The sequence below is a fragment of the Somniosus microcephalus genome, chromosome 5, assembly GCF_052327205.1.
Source record: "Somniosus microcephalus isolate GS21.2 chromosome 5, FLI_Smic_1.0, whole genome shotgun sequence".
NCBI classification, from domain to species: domain Eukaryota; kingdom Metazoa; phylum Chordata; class Chondrichthyes; order Squaliformes; family Somniosidae; genus Somniosus; species Somniosus microcephalus.
In genome coordinates, this window is record NC_140991.1 from 291,500,340 (window position 1) to 291,517,826 (window position 17,487).

Genomic DNA, 17,487 nt, shown 5'->3' on the forward strand with positions numbered 1-17,487 from the left:
GCAAGTGGTGGGGGGGATTCACAATATATATTAATGATCTAGACAAGGGAACTAGATGTAATATCTCCAAGTTTGCAGACGACACAAAGCTGGGTGGGCGTGTATGCTGTGATGAGGATGCCAAGAAACTCCAGTATGATTTGGACAGGTTGGGTGATTGGGCAGATGTATGGCAGATGCAATATAATGTGGATAAATGCGAGGTTATCCACTTTGGTGGCAAAAACAGGAAGGCAGATTATTATCTGAACGGCAATAGATTGGGAGGAGGGGAAGTGCAACGAGACCTGGGTGTCCTTGTGCACCAGTCGCTGAAGGTAAGCATGCAGGTGCAGCAGGCGGTTAAGAAGGCAAATAGTATGTTGGCCTTCGTAGCGAGAGGATTCGAGTACAGGAACAAGGATATCTTGCTGTAGTTGTACAGGGCCTTGGTGAGACCACACCTTGAGTATTGTGTGCAATTTTGGTTGCCTCATCTGAGGAAGGATGTTCTTGCCATGGAGGGAGTGCAGCGAACATTCACCAGACTGATACCTGGGATGGCAGGAATGACGTATGAGGAGAGATTAGGTCGATTGGGCTTATATTCGCTGGAGTTTTGAAGAATGAGAGGGGATCTCATTGAAACTTATAAAATTCTAACAGGACTAGATGCAGGAAGGATGTTCCCGATGGCGGGGGAGTCCAGAACCAGGGGTCACAGTCTAAAGATAAGGGGTAAGCCATTTAGGACAGAGGTGAGGAGGGAATTTCTTCACCCAGAGAGTGGTGAACCTGTGGAATTCTCTACCACAGAAGGCAGTTGAGGCTAATTCATTAAATATATTCAAGAAGGAGTTAGATATATTTCTTAAGGCTAAATGGATCAAGGAATATGGGGAGAAAGCCGGGAAACGGTACTGAATTTGGATGATCAGCCATGATCTCATTAAATGACGGAGCAGGCTTGAGCGGCCGAATGTTCCCTACTCCTGCTCCTATCTTCTATATTTCTATTACTTATACACGCTGCCCTTCAGTATTTCATGGGTTGATGGTCCTGGTGTCATGGTTTGTTGACAGACTAGGCCCTCTCCTCTTAGTGCTGCATACCTATTAATGGAAGGGATCGGCCATGATCTAATTGAATGGCGGAACAGGTGCGAGGGGCTGAATGGCCTCCTCCTGTTCCTATTTTATGGGCCCTGCACAGTGTAAGTGGGAATTCTCACAAACAGTACGTCGGAGCTGGAATTACTTGATCGGGGCTCAGGTAGGAGTGGTGCGGAGGAGAGAGGCAATGAAGGAGAGAAAGGAAATGGAGACGTGAATGGCAACGGAAGTGGGAAATGGATAGCAATGAAAGGGAAAGGGGGAAATGGATGGCATTAAATGATAAAATGAAGAGGAAAGGAAAGGGGATTGGAAGGCCATGAAATTGAGAGGCAGGAGCTGGGAGTGGTGCCTTTCGAGGAGGGGAGAAGGTAAGAGAATAGAAGTGTCTCTTTAAGGTGGGGAAGGAAGGGAAGTGCCAGCATTAACTGGTGGGGTGGGGAAGAAGACTGTTAGCTGAAGTAGGGGAGGTGCGAGAGAGAGTGCATGGCAGCGTGAACTGAGAAAGGGGGGAGAAAGAGAAACCCCTTGAGTTGGGTGGGGCGGGGGGGAGAGAAACAGTGGCAGCATGAACCGAGTGGGTTGGAGCAAGAATAAGAGTGCCAGCTTGCATAGAGGCAAGAAGAGTACTAACTTGAAGTGAATTGGCAGGACAGCATGTTGGAACTGAAGGGGAGAGCAAAAAGAGGGTCATTATGAACTGGGTGGATTGAGGGGTGAAGTGATGATCTGGTTGGTCTTTTGAAGACCCAGATATCATCTTGTTTTGTCTTTTTTTAGATTTATAAGCTGTAAATTGTGACTTACTGCGGCAACAAGAGCAGGTCAGAGACTGGGTATTCTGCAGCGAGTGTCTCGCCTCCTGACTCCCCAAAGCCTTTCCACCATCTACAAGACACAAGTTGGGAATGTGATGGAATACTCTTCACTTGCCTGGATGAGTGCAACTCCAACAACACTCAAGAAACTCGACACCATCCAGGACAAAGCAGCCTACTTATGGGGATAGGGTGGGATATGTGTTGGTGTAGGGGTTACGGGGATCGGGTGGGATATGTGTCGGTGCAGGCTCGATGGGCCGAAATGGCCTCTATCTGCACTGTGGGGTTTCTGTGATTCTGTGATTCACCACCTTAAACATTCACTCGCTCCACCACCAGCGTACCGTGGCTGCAGTGTGTACCATCTACAAGATGCACTGCAGCAACTCGCCAAGGCTTCTTCGGCAGCACCTCCCAAACCCGCGACCTCCTCCACCTAGAAGGACAAGGGCAGCAGGCGCATGGGAACACCACCACCTCCAAGTTCCCCTCCAAGTCATACACCCTCCTGACTTGGAAATATATCGCCGTTCCTTCATCGTCGCTGGGTCAAAATCCTGAAGCTCCCTCCCTAACAGCACTGTGGGAGTACCCTCACCACACGGACTGCAGCGGTTCAAGAAGGCGGCTCACCACCACTCTCTCAAGGGCAATTAGGGATGGGCAGTAAAGCTGGCCTTGCCAGTGATGCCCAGATCCCATGAACGAATATTTAAAAAAAAATCCTGATTGTCCGCTTTTGCTAGTTTTCTAGGTTGACGTGTATGGTTCTCCCCAATACATTTTGCAGGTTGGAGGGAAATCTTCGTTGCAGCTCCTTGCCTTTCCAATTTTGCTTCAAAATTTCCCAGAACATTTGTTCCTCCTTTCTCGCTACAATTCAGGGAGGTCTACTCAATGTAGATTTGTCATTTTAAATTTTGTTTTGCTACAAATCACAAAACAAACTAGGCTTCGAGATTAAAACCTTCCTTCCTGCAGATTATTAAATGCCATCCGTCGAGTGCAGTTTTGCAGGCCGGGTATTAAGAGGCCTGCAGCGATCACCGTGGAATATTGTCTGCAAACGTCTGTTCAGGATCATGGATGGAGGACAATCATTGTGTTCCTCTCGACAGCTAAAAGCTTTGTTAAAGGGTAAATAGAATACCTTAGTTCAAAACACTAAATAAGAGAAATAGAGGGTCTAGGCAGTTGGACAAATCTTTGGAATCTCAGCTTGTTGCCAGTATTTATCTGAAACTAACGCTGCGCAGAAAGGGTTAAAAAATGTCACCTGTTGGAGATTGGCACCAGCTACCAACGAATTTGACAGAAACTATTTGATCTGCCAAGACTGGGTTTAACCAAGAGGGCTTGATTGCATTTTAAGTACTCCAGTGTGAAAAGATAATTACAAATGGTTTTCTGAACAGAAGTGTAATTATATCCATCTCTCCCTGGGCCTATACCCCTGTTCTGCATAATATCTGTTGTATTTTTGAAGATTATGCCTGTTCCTTGTGGATTTTTTTCCCCATGACTTGAAATTCAAACTCAGCATTTTTCCAGTCCTATGCAACAGGTGTCAAAATTAGAATTAAAGGCTGTTATTTCTGGATGCTCAATTTCTGCACCTGTGTGGTCAGTTGTTGGATTTCTGAGGAGAGTCACTGGCTGCACTAAACTGACAAACATGCTTTCCTCCACAGCAACTGGTATGGTTGCTCTTTCAAACTTTCCTCTCCTGTTCCTCTTAAGCTTTCAATATGCCATTGTATGCACTGTTCCTCCTCTCGATATAGAAATCGAGAGTTGTCACATCAGAACCAATCAAAGTTCACCCTTTCCCTTAAAACTGTGAACTCCTTAGCTGGCTGATTCTGCCCTTCGACAATTTGCAAGCTTTTAAAACCAACGCTTGCATTATTTAATTGCTTTTTAAAAAAAAGTTGTCTTGTCTTCATTCGTACTCCTTTCACTCTTGATGGTGTCTTGTACTCCTTGCTGAGGTCGCTCAATTTAAAAACTTCTCCAAATATCAGGACTGACATTTTCTTTGTCTACATCTAATATTGGAGGCTGATGTGAAGGGGTGCACACAGCACTCTGACTCTGCCTCGGAGCTATAAGTTGCTTGGTGTACACCTAAAGGAAATTGGGCAACCTTATCCAATTTCCATGACTACGACAGTTAAGTTTTACTCTCTCTCTTCTCTCACCACCCACCCCCATCTCTCTCCTTCCCCCTCCGAAGGGTATACCTTCAGTTTCAAGGCCATTCCAATGACATCTCCGTGCCCATTGTTAATCCTGTTCTGCGATTGTCTATTGCTAAGAAGCAGGACAAATGTTCCTAGGATTTATTCCTACGAGATGGAGTGCTCCACCTGGATCCCAACTCTAGAGCAGTTGATTCCATATGCCAGTCAAGGCTGGGTCTTAGATCCACGATCCCTCCAGCTGACATTGAGTTTGCATTCGGTTTAGGGTTAGGGTAACCCCAACACTGCTGCTCTGTAACGAACCAAATGTTCTGCCCTTGCCTCTGATCCAGCTAAAATTGGTTTATCCAGCCAAGGCCATGGATCGTATCTGAGACATTTATGGTCTGTATAACTTGCTCTGTAACACTGCACCTAACCACTGAGCTATCGGAGCAGCACAAAGGACTTTCTGTAACTTAAACTAAAATGTTTGCGAGGGTTGTGATCCAGAAATCTAAATATTCTTAATTAGCGAATAGTTAATAGTTTATTATTGAATGATAGTTCACAACACTGGATACACCTTAAAGAATCATCGTCCGTCTGAGAATCGATGAAATAATGCTTGTTGTTTTAATATTTGACAACAATTGTGGTTATGTTTCTGAGACACCAACTGTTCATGCAGCTCCAAGGTTGGATCTTTAATAAGTGCAACCCTTTTTGTTTCTGCAGCTCTTGGCCAGATTATGCTGTATGTCGATGGGATGAATGGGGTGATAGGCCACGATGAAACTATCCAATGGCTCTACACACTCATAGGGTCAAAGGTAAGCAGAAATAAGAACAGTGGAAAATATGAGTAACACAAGTCGTACGACCTCATTGTGTATTTGAATCATAACAATAACTACTTGTATTTATATAGCGCCTTTAGCATAGTAAAACGTCCCAAGGCGCTTCACAGGAGTTTTATAAGACACAAAATTTGACACCGAGCCACATAAGGAGAAATTAGGGCAGGTGACCAATAGCTTGGTCAAAGAGGTAGGTTTCAAGGAGTGTCTTAAAGGAGGAAAGAGAGGTAGAGAGGCGGAGAGGTTTAGGCAGGGAATTCCAGAGCTTAGGGCCTAGGCAACAGAAGGCACGGCCTCCAATGGTTGAACGACTATAATCAGGGATGTTCAAGAGGGCAGAATTAGAGGAGCGCAGATATCTCGGTGGTTAAGGGGAAGGGTTGTGGGGCTGAAGGAGGTTACAGAGATGGGGAGGGGTGAGGCCATGGAGGGATTTGAAAACCAGGATGATAGTTTTGAAATCGAGGCGCTGCTTAACCGGGAGCCAGTGTAGGTCCATGAGTGCAGGGGTGAAGGGTGAACAGGACATGGTGCGTGTTAGGACACGGGCAGCCAAGTTTTGGATGACCTCAAATTTGCGTAGGGTGGAATGTGGGAGGCCAGCCAGGAGTGCGTTGGAATAGTCAAGTCTAGAGGTAACAAAGGCATGGATGAGGGTTTCAGCAGCGGATCAGCTGAGGCAAGTGCGGAGATGGGCGATGTTAGAGGTGGAAATAGGCGGTCTTAGTTATGCCACAGATATGTGGTTGGAAGCTCATTTCAGGGTCAAATATGACACCAAAGTTGTGAACAGTGTGGTTCAGCCTCAGACAGATGATAGGGAGAGGGATTAAGTCAGTGGTGGGGACTGAAAACAATGGCTTTGGTCTTCCCAATATTTTATTGGAGAAAATTTCTGCTCATCCAGAACTGCATGTCAGACAAGCAGTCTGACAATTTAGAGACCGTGGAGGGTTTGAGAGAAGTGGTGGTGAGGTAGAGCTGAGTGTCATCAGCATACATGTGGAAACTGATGCTGTATTTTCGGATGATGTCACCAAGGAGCAACATGTAGATGAGAAATAGGAGGGAGCCAAGGATAGATCGTTGGGGGACACCAGAGGTAATGATGCGGGAGCGGGAAGAGAAGCCATTGCAGGTGATACTCTGGCAACGATTAGATAGATAAGAATGGAACCAGGTGAGTGTAGTCCCACCCAGCTGGACGATGGAGGAGAGGTGTTGGAAAAGGATGGAGTGGTCAACCGTGTCGAAGGCAGCAGACCAGTCAAGAAGGACGAGGAGGGATCGTTTATCTTTGTCACAGTCACAAAGGATGTCATTTGTGACTTTGATGAGAGCAGTTTCGGTACTGTGGCAAGGGCAGAAACCTGATTGGAGGGATTCAAACATGGAGTTGCGGGAAAGATATCGGGCATGGATTTGGGAGGCAACAACACGTTCAAGGACTTTAGAGAGGAAAGGGAGGTTGGGGATAGGGCGGTAGTTTGCAAGGACGGAGTGGTCAAGGGTTAGTTTTTTGAGGAGAGGTGTGATGACGGCAGATTTGAGGGAGAGGGTAACAGTACCTGAGGAGAGAAACCTGCTAACATGGGAGCCAGTAAAATAAGTTGGGTGGTCAGCAGTTTGGTGGGAATAGGGTTGAGGGAGCAGGAAGTGGGTCTCATGGACAAGATGAGCGCGGAGTGGTCATGAGGGAGATTGGCGAGAAACTGGAGAAAGATGTGAGTTCAAGGCTAGTGCAGGGGGGAACTTTAGAGTAAGTTTGGCCCGGTGGGCTAGGGGAAGGAAGGGAAGTGGCAGAGGCAGCTGAACGGATGGTCTCAATCTTAGAGACAAAGAAGTCCATGAGCTCATCACACTTGTCGGAGGTGAGGCTGGAGGAGACAGGGGAGAGGGGTTTAAGAAGACGGTTAGCAGTGGAGAATAGAAGCCGGGGTTTATCTTTGCATTCCAGAATGATTCTGGAATAGTGAGCAATTTTGGCAGATAAGAGCAGGGCCCGATAAAGCTTTGTGGTCCAGCCAGATCTGGCAGTGAATGGCTAAACTAGTTGTCCGCTATATCCATTCAAGTCTGCGTCCCTTGGGGGAGTGGCCAGGGTGAGAGAGAGCAATTGTTTTAATATGGACTAGGGCATCAAAGGTGGTGGTGGTGGTGAGGCTGTGGTTGAGCAGATCGGTAGCTGCAGAAATGTCGTGGTGAATGGAGGGCCAAAGGCTGGAGAGTTGGGATTTCATAAGTGCAGTTGTAAGAGAGTTGGGAGAGAGTCTTTTCTGGGGGCGGACACAGAAGGAAGTAGGGTTGGAGGTGGGTGCGGGGGGTCGAAGGGGAATGTAGGTGGAGAGCGATACGAGGAAGTGATCAGAGATGGCCTTATCTGCGATTGACACGATGGGAGTAGCGAGGCCACGAGAGATGGCAAGGTCGAGGGGGTGGCCGTGAATATGGGTTGGGGAGTTTACATGGAGGGAGAGATTAAGGGAGGATAGGAGGCTAGTGAACTCAGGAGAGAGAGCATGATGAATGGAGATGGAGGTTGAAATTACCGAGGATGAGAAGTCGTTCGGTACAGAGGCCGAGGGAGGAAAGCAGTGAAGATAGCTAGGTAATAACATTTTTATGGTACTTGGGTGGGCGGTAGAGAACAAGAATTTTAAATGAGGTGAGAGGGGTGGAGCAAGGTGAGATGCTCAAAGGAGGAGAAAGTGCCGGAGGAATAGGGGGACAGACCAGGGTGTGATTTGGTAAGGAGAGCCACACCGCCACCACGGCGGTCTGAGCGGGGCAAGTGGTGGAGAGTATAGCCAGGCGGGGAAGCTTCAGTTAAGGGTAAGGTGTCATCACCCCTCAACCAAGTTTCCTTCAGGGCTATGATGTCGATGCAATCATCCACGATAAGCTCATGGATGGCAAGGGCCTTGTTCGCAAGTGAACGGACATTCCGGAGGGAGATGCCAAGAGGGTCGGTGATGGCTGCCCCACTGCCAGCATCCACAGGGGTCAGCACTGGGGGGGATAAGTTAGATGGGGGGCGGGGAATGAGTTGGACGGGGAGGAGATTGGCTAGATTAGCCCCCAGTGGGCACGCTGTACAAGAAGGTCGGCGAGAGAGTAGAATGGGACTGTTGGGGTTGCTGCTCATAAGGAGACAGCAACAAATGCCTCGATGGGCCCTTCGTAGGATGCCAAGAGAGGCACAGAGGGACGCTGTATGTTATCTAAGAGGGAGTCGAACCTGGGACGGCAGCAGGAGAGTAGGAAGGTCAAAGAGTAATGAAGGATTGGGGTAGAGATTTGGGAGGGCAGTGTATCTGAGAGAGGAGCGATGAAAGGAGGCACGATGACAGGAGAGAGCAGTCGGGGAGGGATAGAAAGAAAAGGAAAAGGGGGAGGAAAAGTATTGAATTGAATAACAACTGCTCTCTGAGAACAACAATTTGTGCAGAATATTTAGGTAGCTAGTGGCGCGCTGCATTAGTCTATCCTGTCGTGATGGGGTACGATGGTTTCGGCAACTAGCCTTAGTCATCTCAACCAGTTCATGTGATGGAAAAGTGCCAAGTGAAAGCAGGGTATCTACTAACAGGACAAGAGAGAGAAAACCAGAGATTGTCTTGCATACCAAGCAGCAACATCAGCAATGGCCTGGAACCGTCATCTTGACCTTTTCCCTCTTATCCGAGAATAATAAAGAGGAGGTAGTTAGAGGGCAAGGCAAATATAGAAAATGTCCATTGAACCTCATTTGATAGTGTGCCTCTACCCTCTGCCTCATAGGCAGACGTAATGGAACACTGTGCAACCAAAGGTGCTTCTGTGTTCTGATGTGGGGCCATATCCAACAAGACCTTGCCTTTTAATCAGTAAGATTTATTCCGGACTAAAGCGATTTGGCCAGACCTCCATCTCTGAATCAGCAAATCGGGGACATAAACCAGAAAACTCATTGAAAAAATTATCGGAAACAGGGATATTTTTGCAGTGTGCAACAGCTCCAGCCTACTTCAGTTGCAATTTGAAATATTTTAGAACAGCATAGTAACTCATCCCTTAAACCTAGAGCTCTTGCAACAGAGCTGATTCTTCTACAGTAAGTACACTGCATTTGTCCTCCATGTTTGGCATCAAAGGAACATTTTCTTGGATGCACATTGAATACTAAAATTGCAATATAAAATGGGGAAGATATCGGTGCATATCTGAAAGAAGTTGTCCCACACTGATAAAGATGGGGGACGGCTGTGGTGTAAAAGTAGAATTACACTTCTGTACCCATTATTGGAGTTCTGGAAACGCTATGTAAACATGTTCTGATCTCAGGCGACATGATGCTTTTTCAGAACAGTGAACAGTTGGTTCTTTCATTGCTGAGATTGAGGTGATTGCAGAGTGTGTCTAAAGCCATGCCGGTGTTTACTTGGATCAGATTCCAGGAGACCTGTGTGCGAGTTGGCTCCCGGTGCTTACACTGGTAAATCCAGCTCCCTTTTCCCAGCAGCAGACTCTCCCAAAAAAAAAAAAAAAAAAAAAACTGACTCTACAAGTCTGCCATCAGGATCAGAGAGATGGATTTAGCAGAATAAATGCCGGTCAGCCGGAATCTGTTCTAGACGAGCACCGGTATAAATGCCAGAGTCTGGATTAGATGAGCGCTAGTATAAAAGCAGCTTTAATCGACGAGCTTGGATCTCTTGTTCAATGGTAGCAGTGCGGTTGCTTGGAATGTTTGTGTAGTAGATGATTGCCTCCAGTGAGTGGGTAAAGCAAAAACAGCTGTTAGTGTAAATGTTGAGCGTGTTCAGAGAACAAAATGAGTTTGATGAAATCTTGGTCAGACCCCATTTAGAGAACTGCATTCAGTTCGAGGCAGCGCACTCCAGGAAGGATCTGCCTTGGAGGGAGTGCAGCATGGATTCAACGGAATGATACCAGGGCTTAGAGTTAAGTTATGAGGACAGGTTGCATAAACTTGGCTTGTATTCTCTTGAGTTTAGAAGGTTAAGGGGTGATCTAATAGAGGTATTTAAAATGATAAAAGCATGCGATAGGGTAGATACAGAGAAACTATTTCCTCTGGTGGGGGAATCCAGGACAAGGGGGCAGAATCTTCAAATTAGAGCCAGGCCGTTGAGCAGTGAGATCAGGAAGCTCTTTTTCACACACAGGGTGGTGGAAATTCTTATGTTCATTAATAAATAGACATTCTTATTATGAACACAACTAGCTTTTGCTAGACACTTTTATTGAGCACATGTGGACTGGTACAGTATCTGTAGAGGCTTCCATCTTGACTGCTGCCTTGTGGGTAGCCTAGTGCCTCATGGGTAATGTAGTCTTAATCTACATACAGCTGGGTAGTGTAGTCTTAATACATACAGCTCTATACAGCTCTACACAGCTCTACGGCTCCACCTAGTGTCCACTATAGAATGACATGTTATTGATCATTACAGAAATCTGGAATTCCCTCCCCCAAAAGGCTGTGGATCCTGGGAAAATTGGAGCTTTCAAGACCGAGATTGATAGATTTTTGTTAGGCAAGGGTATCCGGGGAAATGGAACAAAGCCGGGTAAATGGGGTTGAGGTACGGATCTAATTGAATGGTAGAAGAGGTTCGAGGGGCTGAACAGTCTACTGCTGTTCCAATCCGAGGGCTGCTATTTCATGCACTGTACAGTGCAGCCAATTGTACAAAGAATTTACACCCAAATATTTACTCTCTAAAGCCTGTGAAACACTTAATAAAGCCGTGAAGTTAAAAGCCTGTCTTGGCCTGAAATATTGGCATTTTGCAACAGGGATAAATTTGCAAAATTTTCAAAGGAAGATAATTTGGCTGAAATACAGGAAACTTTGGTTTATCCGGAGGTTAACTGTCCGGAATGCTCGATCCACCGGCAAAATTCAGGAGTCGGTTCAGTAAGTTTTTTTTCTTTTCGTTGTTTTTTTTCCACCAGTCAGGCTCTGCAAGGTCTAGCTAAAGCTGTTGCTTAGCTACAGAGATGCTTGCAAGCTACGGCCGACTGTTTAGAAGCTGTTGCTAAGCAACAGGGTTTGTTGCTAGATACGGAGCTCAAAAGCTCTGTATGTTTTAACATTAGCACTGGTTTGTCCGGCAGTTTTGATGGGACGGCAACAGCTCGGTCCTGTCGGTGCCGGATATCACAAAGTTTCTTGTAATGACAATCATTCAGACAGGAGACAATCTTCAGTATAGAGGCCTACAAGATCGTCAGTCCATCCCAGTAGATTGTTTTCAGTCAGCAATAAAAAAAAAAACTTTTTAAAGTACTGAAGCCATCAACTTTAATCACAAAGGGAACAATTAGATGAAAGACATTGAGATTGTGCTTCCATTTTAGGGGAGTTAGGGAAACAGATTAATTACATATATTAATGTGTGCTGTGGCAGTATCAACAAACGTGCTGTTTTATGATTCTTCAGCATTGGTAAAAAGAAACAAAATACACTACTCACTGAAACCAGTGCCTAAGGTAAGTGTCTTTTCCTGTGATGTAAATTGTTTTGGTTGTAGAAGTAATCGAAAAGGGATGTTGGGCCTTGAAGGCTTGTGTTCTTGACTGCTGAAAAATGCAGTGTCCTGAAAGGACAAGTAACAAATTGGAACCCCTCTCACAGACCCGACTTATGTCTGTCTCTGTTCTTACTGCCTTTAATCCCATGCTACCGGCAACATAAAATAGTTTGGAACACAAAAGAGCTATTTGGCCCATCAAACTCATTCCTTCCAGCACACACAGTTTGCAGTCCTGAGCCCGCACCAACTCAGTTTGACTAAAAAGTGAATGGTCACAGGCGAAGCTTCTAAAATAATAGCTTCACGGTGATTGTGTGGCCCCTGAAGATAATAGAACGAATGCTATTGGACACCAATCTAACATTGCAGCCGACCGAATTCAGCTCTGACCAGGTGTATTCCACACGCGTGGGCTAGGGAGGAAGAATAATGGCAAAGTTTTTCATCCAAAATAAAGGCGAGTTTAATGGCACTCGCTGTTGTTAATGTGTAGACTGTCCAGCAACTGGTGGTGAGGAGGAGATAAGCCGTGAGTTGTGAATCGCCACAAGTTGCTGGACGATTTGCACTGCTCCGGCGATAGCCTCGCAAAAAAGAAAGCAGCTCGCCCTCGACCTCCCCATGGGTTTCAAGAAATTGCTGCATTTGCACAGTACTTGCCAATTAAACTCGCCGCAGAAAGTTAGGGCTTCTACTTGACAGCGTAAGTACCTTATTAATGAGGAGATTTATGTTCCGGCAATGCCGCTCAACCTCTTTGGCCCAGAAAGGGAACAATTGAAACTGAAGTCTCATTCCTACAAGTAGTAAATTCTTACTTTCCTGTTCTGTCTCTTTCTTTCTCTCAATCTAATCTTTTTTTCCCTCTCTTGATTTCTTCTTAACCAAATATTCATCCTACTCTTCTACATAGGAACAGGAGGAGGCCATTCAGCTCCTCGGGCCTGTTTCACCATTCAATTAATTCATGGCTGTTCTGCATCTTAACTCCAGCTACCCGCCTTGGTCCCGTAACCCCTTAATACCCTTGCCTAACCAAAATCTATCAATCTCAGTTTTGACATTCTCAATTGACCCCCAGCCTCAACAGAGTTTTGGGGGAGAATGTTTCAGATTTCCACTAACCTTTGTGTGAAGAAGTGCTTCCTGACATCACCCCTGAATGGCCGAGCTCTAATTTTAATGCCCCTTTGTTCTGGGCTCTGAAATAGTTTCTCTCTCTACCCTATCGAATACTTTAATCATCTCAAACACCTCAATTAGATCACCCCTTAGTTTTCTATACTCAAGGGAATATAAACCTAGTCTATGTAACCTGTTCTCATAATTTAACCCTTTTAGCCCCGGTATCATACTGGTGAAAATGTGCTCCACCCCCTCCAAGGCCAATATATCCTTCCTGATTACTACATTTACATGTACATGTTGAAAATATTTCCCAGTTCCTTGCTCGCTTATGGCCCAGTTGGACTGCAATGTTTGCATCCATGTCCACCCATCATGCCCGCTGGGGTCGAACCTCCTTCCTGTCTCACTCGCCTCGCCCACCGCTGCCTCCTTGGACTCTGCTAGCAGATCAACAATCACCGTCCCTCTCCACCTGTCCATTCATTCGCGAACGAGGCCCAGAACTGAACGCAGTGCGCTAAATGGGGTCCAAACCAGAGTGTTGTATAACTGTAACAGTAACATCATTTTCATCCCTTTCTCCTATAAAGCCTCTGAGGCAGAATTCTGATGGCTCTGGATGGAGAGGTTATGGTGTTGGAAGCTCAGCTCAGGGTAAATAGGACAGCCAGTTTGTGAACAGTCTGGTTCAGCCTCAGACAGTGGCCAGGGAGGGGGATGTAGTTGGTGACTGGGTTTATTCTATGATTCATTTATAGTATGAATTACTATCAGTACCCTTCATGGTAACATAGTCAGGACAAGTGTTTGGCAGGTTATGCCATGAATTTTACTCTTACTACTTACAGCCTCATTTCTCTGCTCGAGTGCTATAATTTTGTATTAAAAAAAACCCCTGAGGTGGTGAAAATGTCAGCTTGTTAGCAATCCGAATGATAAATCATTCCCTAAACGTGGTGTGTTGTTGCTCCACAATGCTGTACTAATGGCTCTTAGAATGTGCATTTGCCCTCATGATTTCCCATTGGTGGAATTGTACTGCTCACTATATCACACATGCATTTAAAAAAAAGTGACCTAGGAAAATTCTTCATTCCCGTTTCTGGCAAGGAGAACTGGAAAAATCAGTGGTTAAGTTACTCAGGCTGTCTGATGCACTTTCTAATGACTGGTTACTGTGCAACGTGAAAGCCAATTGCATGTCCATCATCTCTGCTGAATCCTAGCGCAGAGTAATTGGAAACCTATAATAGCACTGTGCTGCAAGTGCCAGTGTCAGGCTGACTCATACCTGCTTAGTGTAATAAGAGTTTCCAGTGCGGAGTTATACTGCATTGCTTGCAGGTAAGTGAAGCTCTTGCCCATCAGCTCCACTGACTGCCATTCAAGTGGCAGATACATTTTTAATGTTGGCAAAGATCCAACAGAATAATCCGTAACTTTAAAAAATGAATTTCTAAAGTTGCTGCCTGGGAACGTTCCAAAATTGCAATTATGCTACTGTTTATGAAGACAAATCTTCGTCAGACTATCTCCTTGAGCTGGTCCCAAACTACCAACCAATGTTGATGCCTAGCGGGGCCAGTGACTTCACTCCCCAGTTAACCTACATTTTTATGTTGATGTAACGTGAAAACTATGTGACATGGATGGAAACATTGCAGTCCAACTGGGCCATAAGAGATCAAGGGACTGGGAAATATTTTCAACATGTACATGTAAATGTAGTAATCAGTGACTTTCTCTCACTAAACAGTGGGCTATTTTCATGAACTGGGGATGCTGTGTGTCTCTGGGGGAAGAGGGAAGGTCCTCTATTTATGACCAGGACGTGTGCATTTTGGCTGCCCACTGGCTGGACCTGAGCCCATGATTTCAACTCCTTTTTTTCCTCTCTCTGGTCTTTCTCTCCAGTTTTCTCCCCTTCCTGTCACATAGCTATGCCACCTTTTATTTCTCCCCCCTCCGACACAATCCCTACCCTAACCCATTAGTGCTCCTCTGCCTTCCTACTGTCCTGCTGCAGTCCCAAACATGAATCTCCCACTTGGATAAACCCACAGCTTCCCTCTGTACCCAGTGAAACACTTGTTGCTGCCCCCTTGTGAGCAGCAATCCCGACGGTCCCATCCTCCTCCCTCTACGACCTTCCCACCCATCATGCCCACTGGGGTCGAACCTCCTTCCTGTCTCACTCACCTCACCCACCACTGCCTCCTTGGACTCTGTTAGCAGATCAACAATCACCGTCCCTCTCCACCTGTCCATTCATTCGCGACAAGACCCTTGCCATCCACACGTGTATTGTAGTTGATTGCGTTGACATCCTGGCTTTTACTTAACCTTGGCTCACGGATGGTGACACTTTGGCCTAGAAATTCAGTGGGCTGCGCCACCTGTTAGCGCCTTAAGAGGGCGCTAAGTGGGTCGGAAGCCACTGGCCACGCCTCCCGCTAAATTTAGCGGGACGCTAATGGTGGCACTAGCCGTTAGCGCTGCGCCGCTACCGATGACGTCATCGGTGTGCGCAGTGCCCCGATCACGATATTTAGTTGCGTCCCCTGCTTTAACGCCGGGCGCTATTTGCGACCGGTTCAGGGGGCCTACCTGCGGCGGTAGAGGCGCTAATTAAAGGAGTGGTGTGGGGGCGACCATTTTTTTTGCTGGCCGCCTGCCAGCACCTCTCCGCGCTGCCGTCCCCGGCCTCCTGAGCCCGTCCCCACCGGTGGAGTGCCAACTGTGTTCCAAGAGCCCAGCACTTCTCGGTGCCGGGCTCTTTTGCCGGCACTCGCGATCCTCGATCGCGCTGTACAAGGCCCCTCCCCTTTAAGAAGGGGAGGAAGGCCTGCAGTACCGCAGCGTGCCGTGCTGCAGCGTGTGGCGCTGTGGCACGTTGTGGCGTGATCTTCAGCTGCAGCGCCCCAAGAGGGATGCGGGGCGCCTCCAGTAGCGCCGCGCTTCCCTCTGGGGCGTGCAAAGTGAATTTCCGGCGGGCGGCCACGACTACTTCCGGGGCGCTACTTTTGGCGCCCTGGTGCCGCGCTACTGAATTTCTAGGCCTTTGTCCTTTACTGAAACCTCCCTGCCTGACCATACTTTCCACCACCTTGCCTTCCACCCCTCTCGCCTCTCCTTTTAAAATCCTCATTGTTTAACCCCCCCCACCCCCCTCCCAACCAAGCCCCACATTGCATTTCTCGAAGGTATCTTCCCTCCTTTCCTCCCTCAGCCTCTCTGAGCCACTCCTCACCCTCTGTGATTTTAATCTTTATCTATGCTCACCTTGACCTCTTTCCTCTGAATCCACTGCTCTCCTGTCCTTCCTAAACCTCTCGCTCCAGACAAACTCTCCCACCCATAGGTAAGGCCACCCCCTTGACCTTGCCATCTCACGGGCCTCTTTACTCCCATGGTCTTGGTCTCCAACAATTCCTCATATCCCTCCCTATCCATGTCCCCCTACTCCCTTCCAACCTAACTTCCTTCTTGTGCTTGTCCCAGGAAACAGAACTCATCCCCCTAAGCCACTTTCTCTAACCTATTCCCATGCTACACGCACCCAGAGTCTCTGTTCCTCCCATGCTGACATTTTGTACATTCCCCCTCCCCCCTCTTCACTCACCATTGGCAGCCGTGCCTGCAACATCCTAAGCCCCACATTCTAGAATTCCCTCCCTAAATCCCTCCACCTCTCTCTCCACCTCCAAAACGCTCCTTAAAACCCAGCTTTTGGCCACTCCTAAGATCTCCTTCGTTGATTCGGCATCTGATTTCGCCAATAGGCCCTTATGACGTTTTTATATGTTAGAAGCCCTATATAGATGCGAGTTGTTTTAACCCCATCAGCACATTTATAAGCTCTGAAGTGTCCTCTGCGTAACTTTTGAAAGCTCTTTGTTGGCTTTTCATCAAACCTATAGTGCACGATTACATCGAGATAATTTTTGGGCTCTCCGTCTGCCATTGTTTTTGGGCTCTCCGTCTGCCATTGTTTTTGGGCTCTCCGTCTGCCGTTGTTTTTGGGCTCTCCGTCTGCCATTGTTTTTGGGCTCTCCGTCTGCCATTGTTTTTGGGCTCTCCGTCTGCCATTGTTTTTGGGCTCTCCGCCTGCCATTGTTTTTGGGCTCTCCGTCTGCCATTGTTTTTGGGCTCTCCGCCTGCCATTGTTTTTGGGCTCTCCGTCTGCCGTTGTTTTTGGGCTCTCCGTCTGCCGTTGTTTTTGGGCTCTCCGTCTGCCGTTGTTTTTGGGCTCTCCGTCTGCCGTTGTTTTTGGGCTCTCCATCTGCCGTTGTTTTTGGGCTCTCCGTCTGCCATTGTTTTTGGGCTCTCCATGTGCCATTTCTTTGGGCTGCGTGCCTGTAATCGGTCAGTCACCGTGCGGCGAATTACCTGAGAAACTTGAAACACTTTCAGTGAACCTTCAGCGACCAGGACTTTGGGGGCTTGATCTGTTCGCCTCCTCACACACTCGGTAAACCGCAGTGCCCTATGTCGGAGGAGTCGTTCTTGGGTTAGGCTGCACAGCTTCAGTGGCAAATAGCTGTTGGTGTGCCTTTTACATTGCTGTACGGTTGCTGCTGTTTGTTTTCTGATGGGACTAGTAACTGAGATTGAAATACAGAGAGTCAACACAAGCGCGGCCAAAACCTATAAAGAAGAAAGACTGAGCTCCCAGCATTTCCATGTCTATAATCTTTTGCTAACTGTAAATTTTTCTCCTCTGAGACCTTAACCTGCTTTTGGTTCCCAAAAGGCACCACTTGTAGTGGAAACTAATCCATTTTCAAAGTGCTGTTGACTAATCTCCAAAGACTGAGTGGAATGTCAGGACGAGGTTGATACAACAAGGTTGATTAAAGA

General features: G+C 47.0%; 1 protein-coding gene across 8 annotated transcripts in view; it reads left to right on the top strand.

Moving 5' to 3' along the window:
• The window catches only part of fhod3b (formin homology 2 domain containing 3b), a 724,225-nt gene that overhangs the window by 437,595 nt on the left and 269,143 nt on the right, over positions 1-17,487 (top strand). For all 8 annotated transcript variants that reach the window (XM_085989128.1, XM_085989121.1, XM_085989122.1 and 5 more), the window contains exon 7: positions 4,835-4,929. In XM_085989128.1, the coding sequence (XP_085845254.1) occupies positions 4,835-4,929 (95 nt within the window). The remainder of the gene's footprint in view (positions 1-4,834; positions 4,930-17,487) is intronic.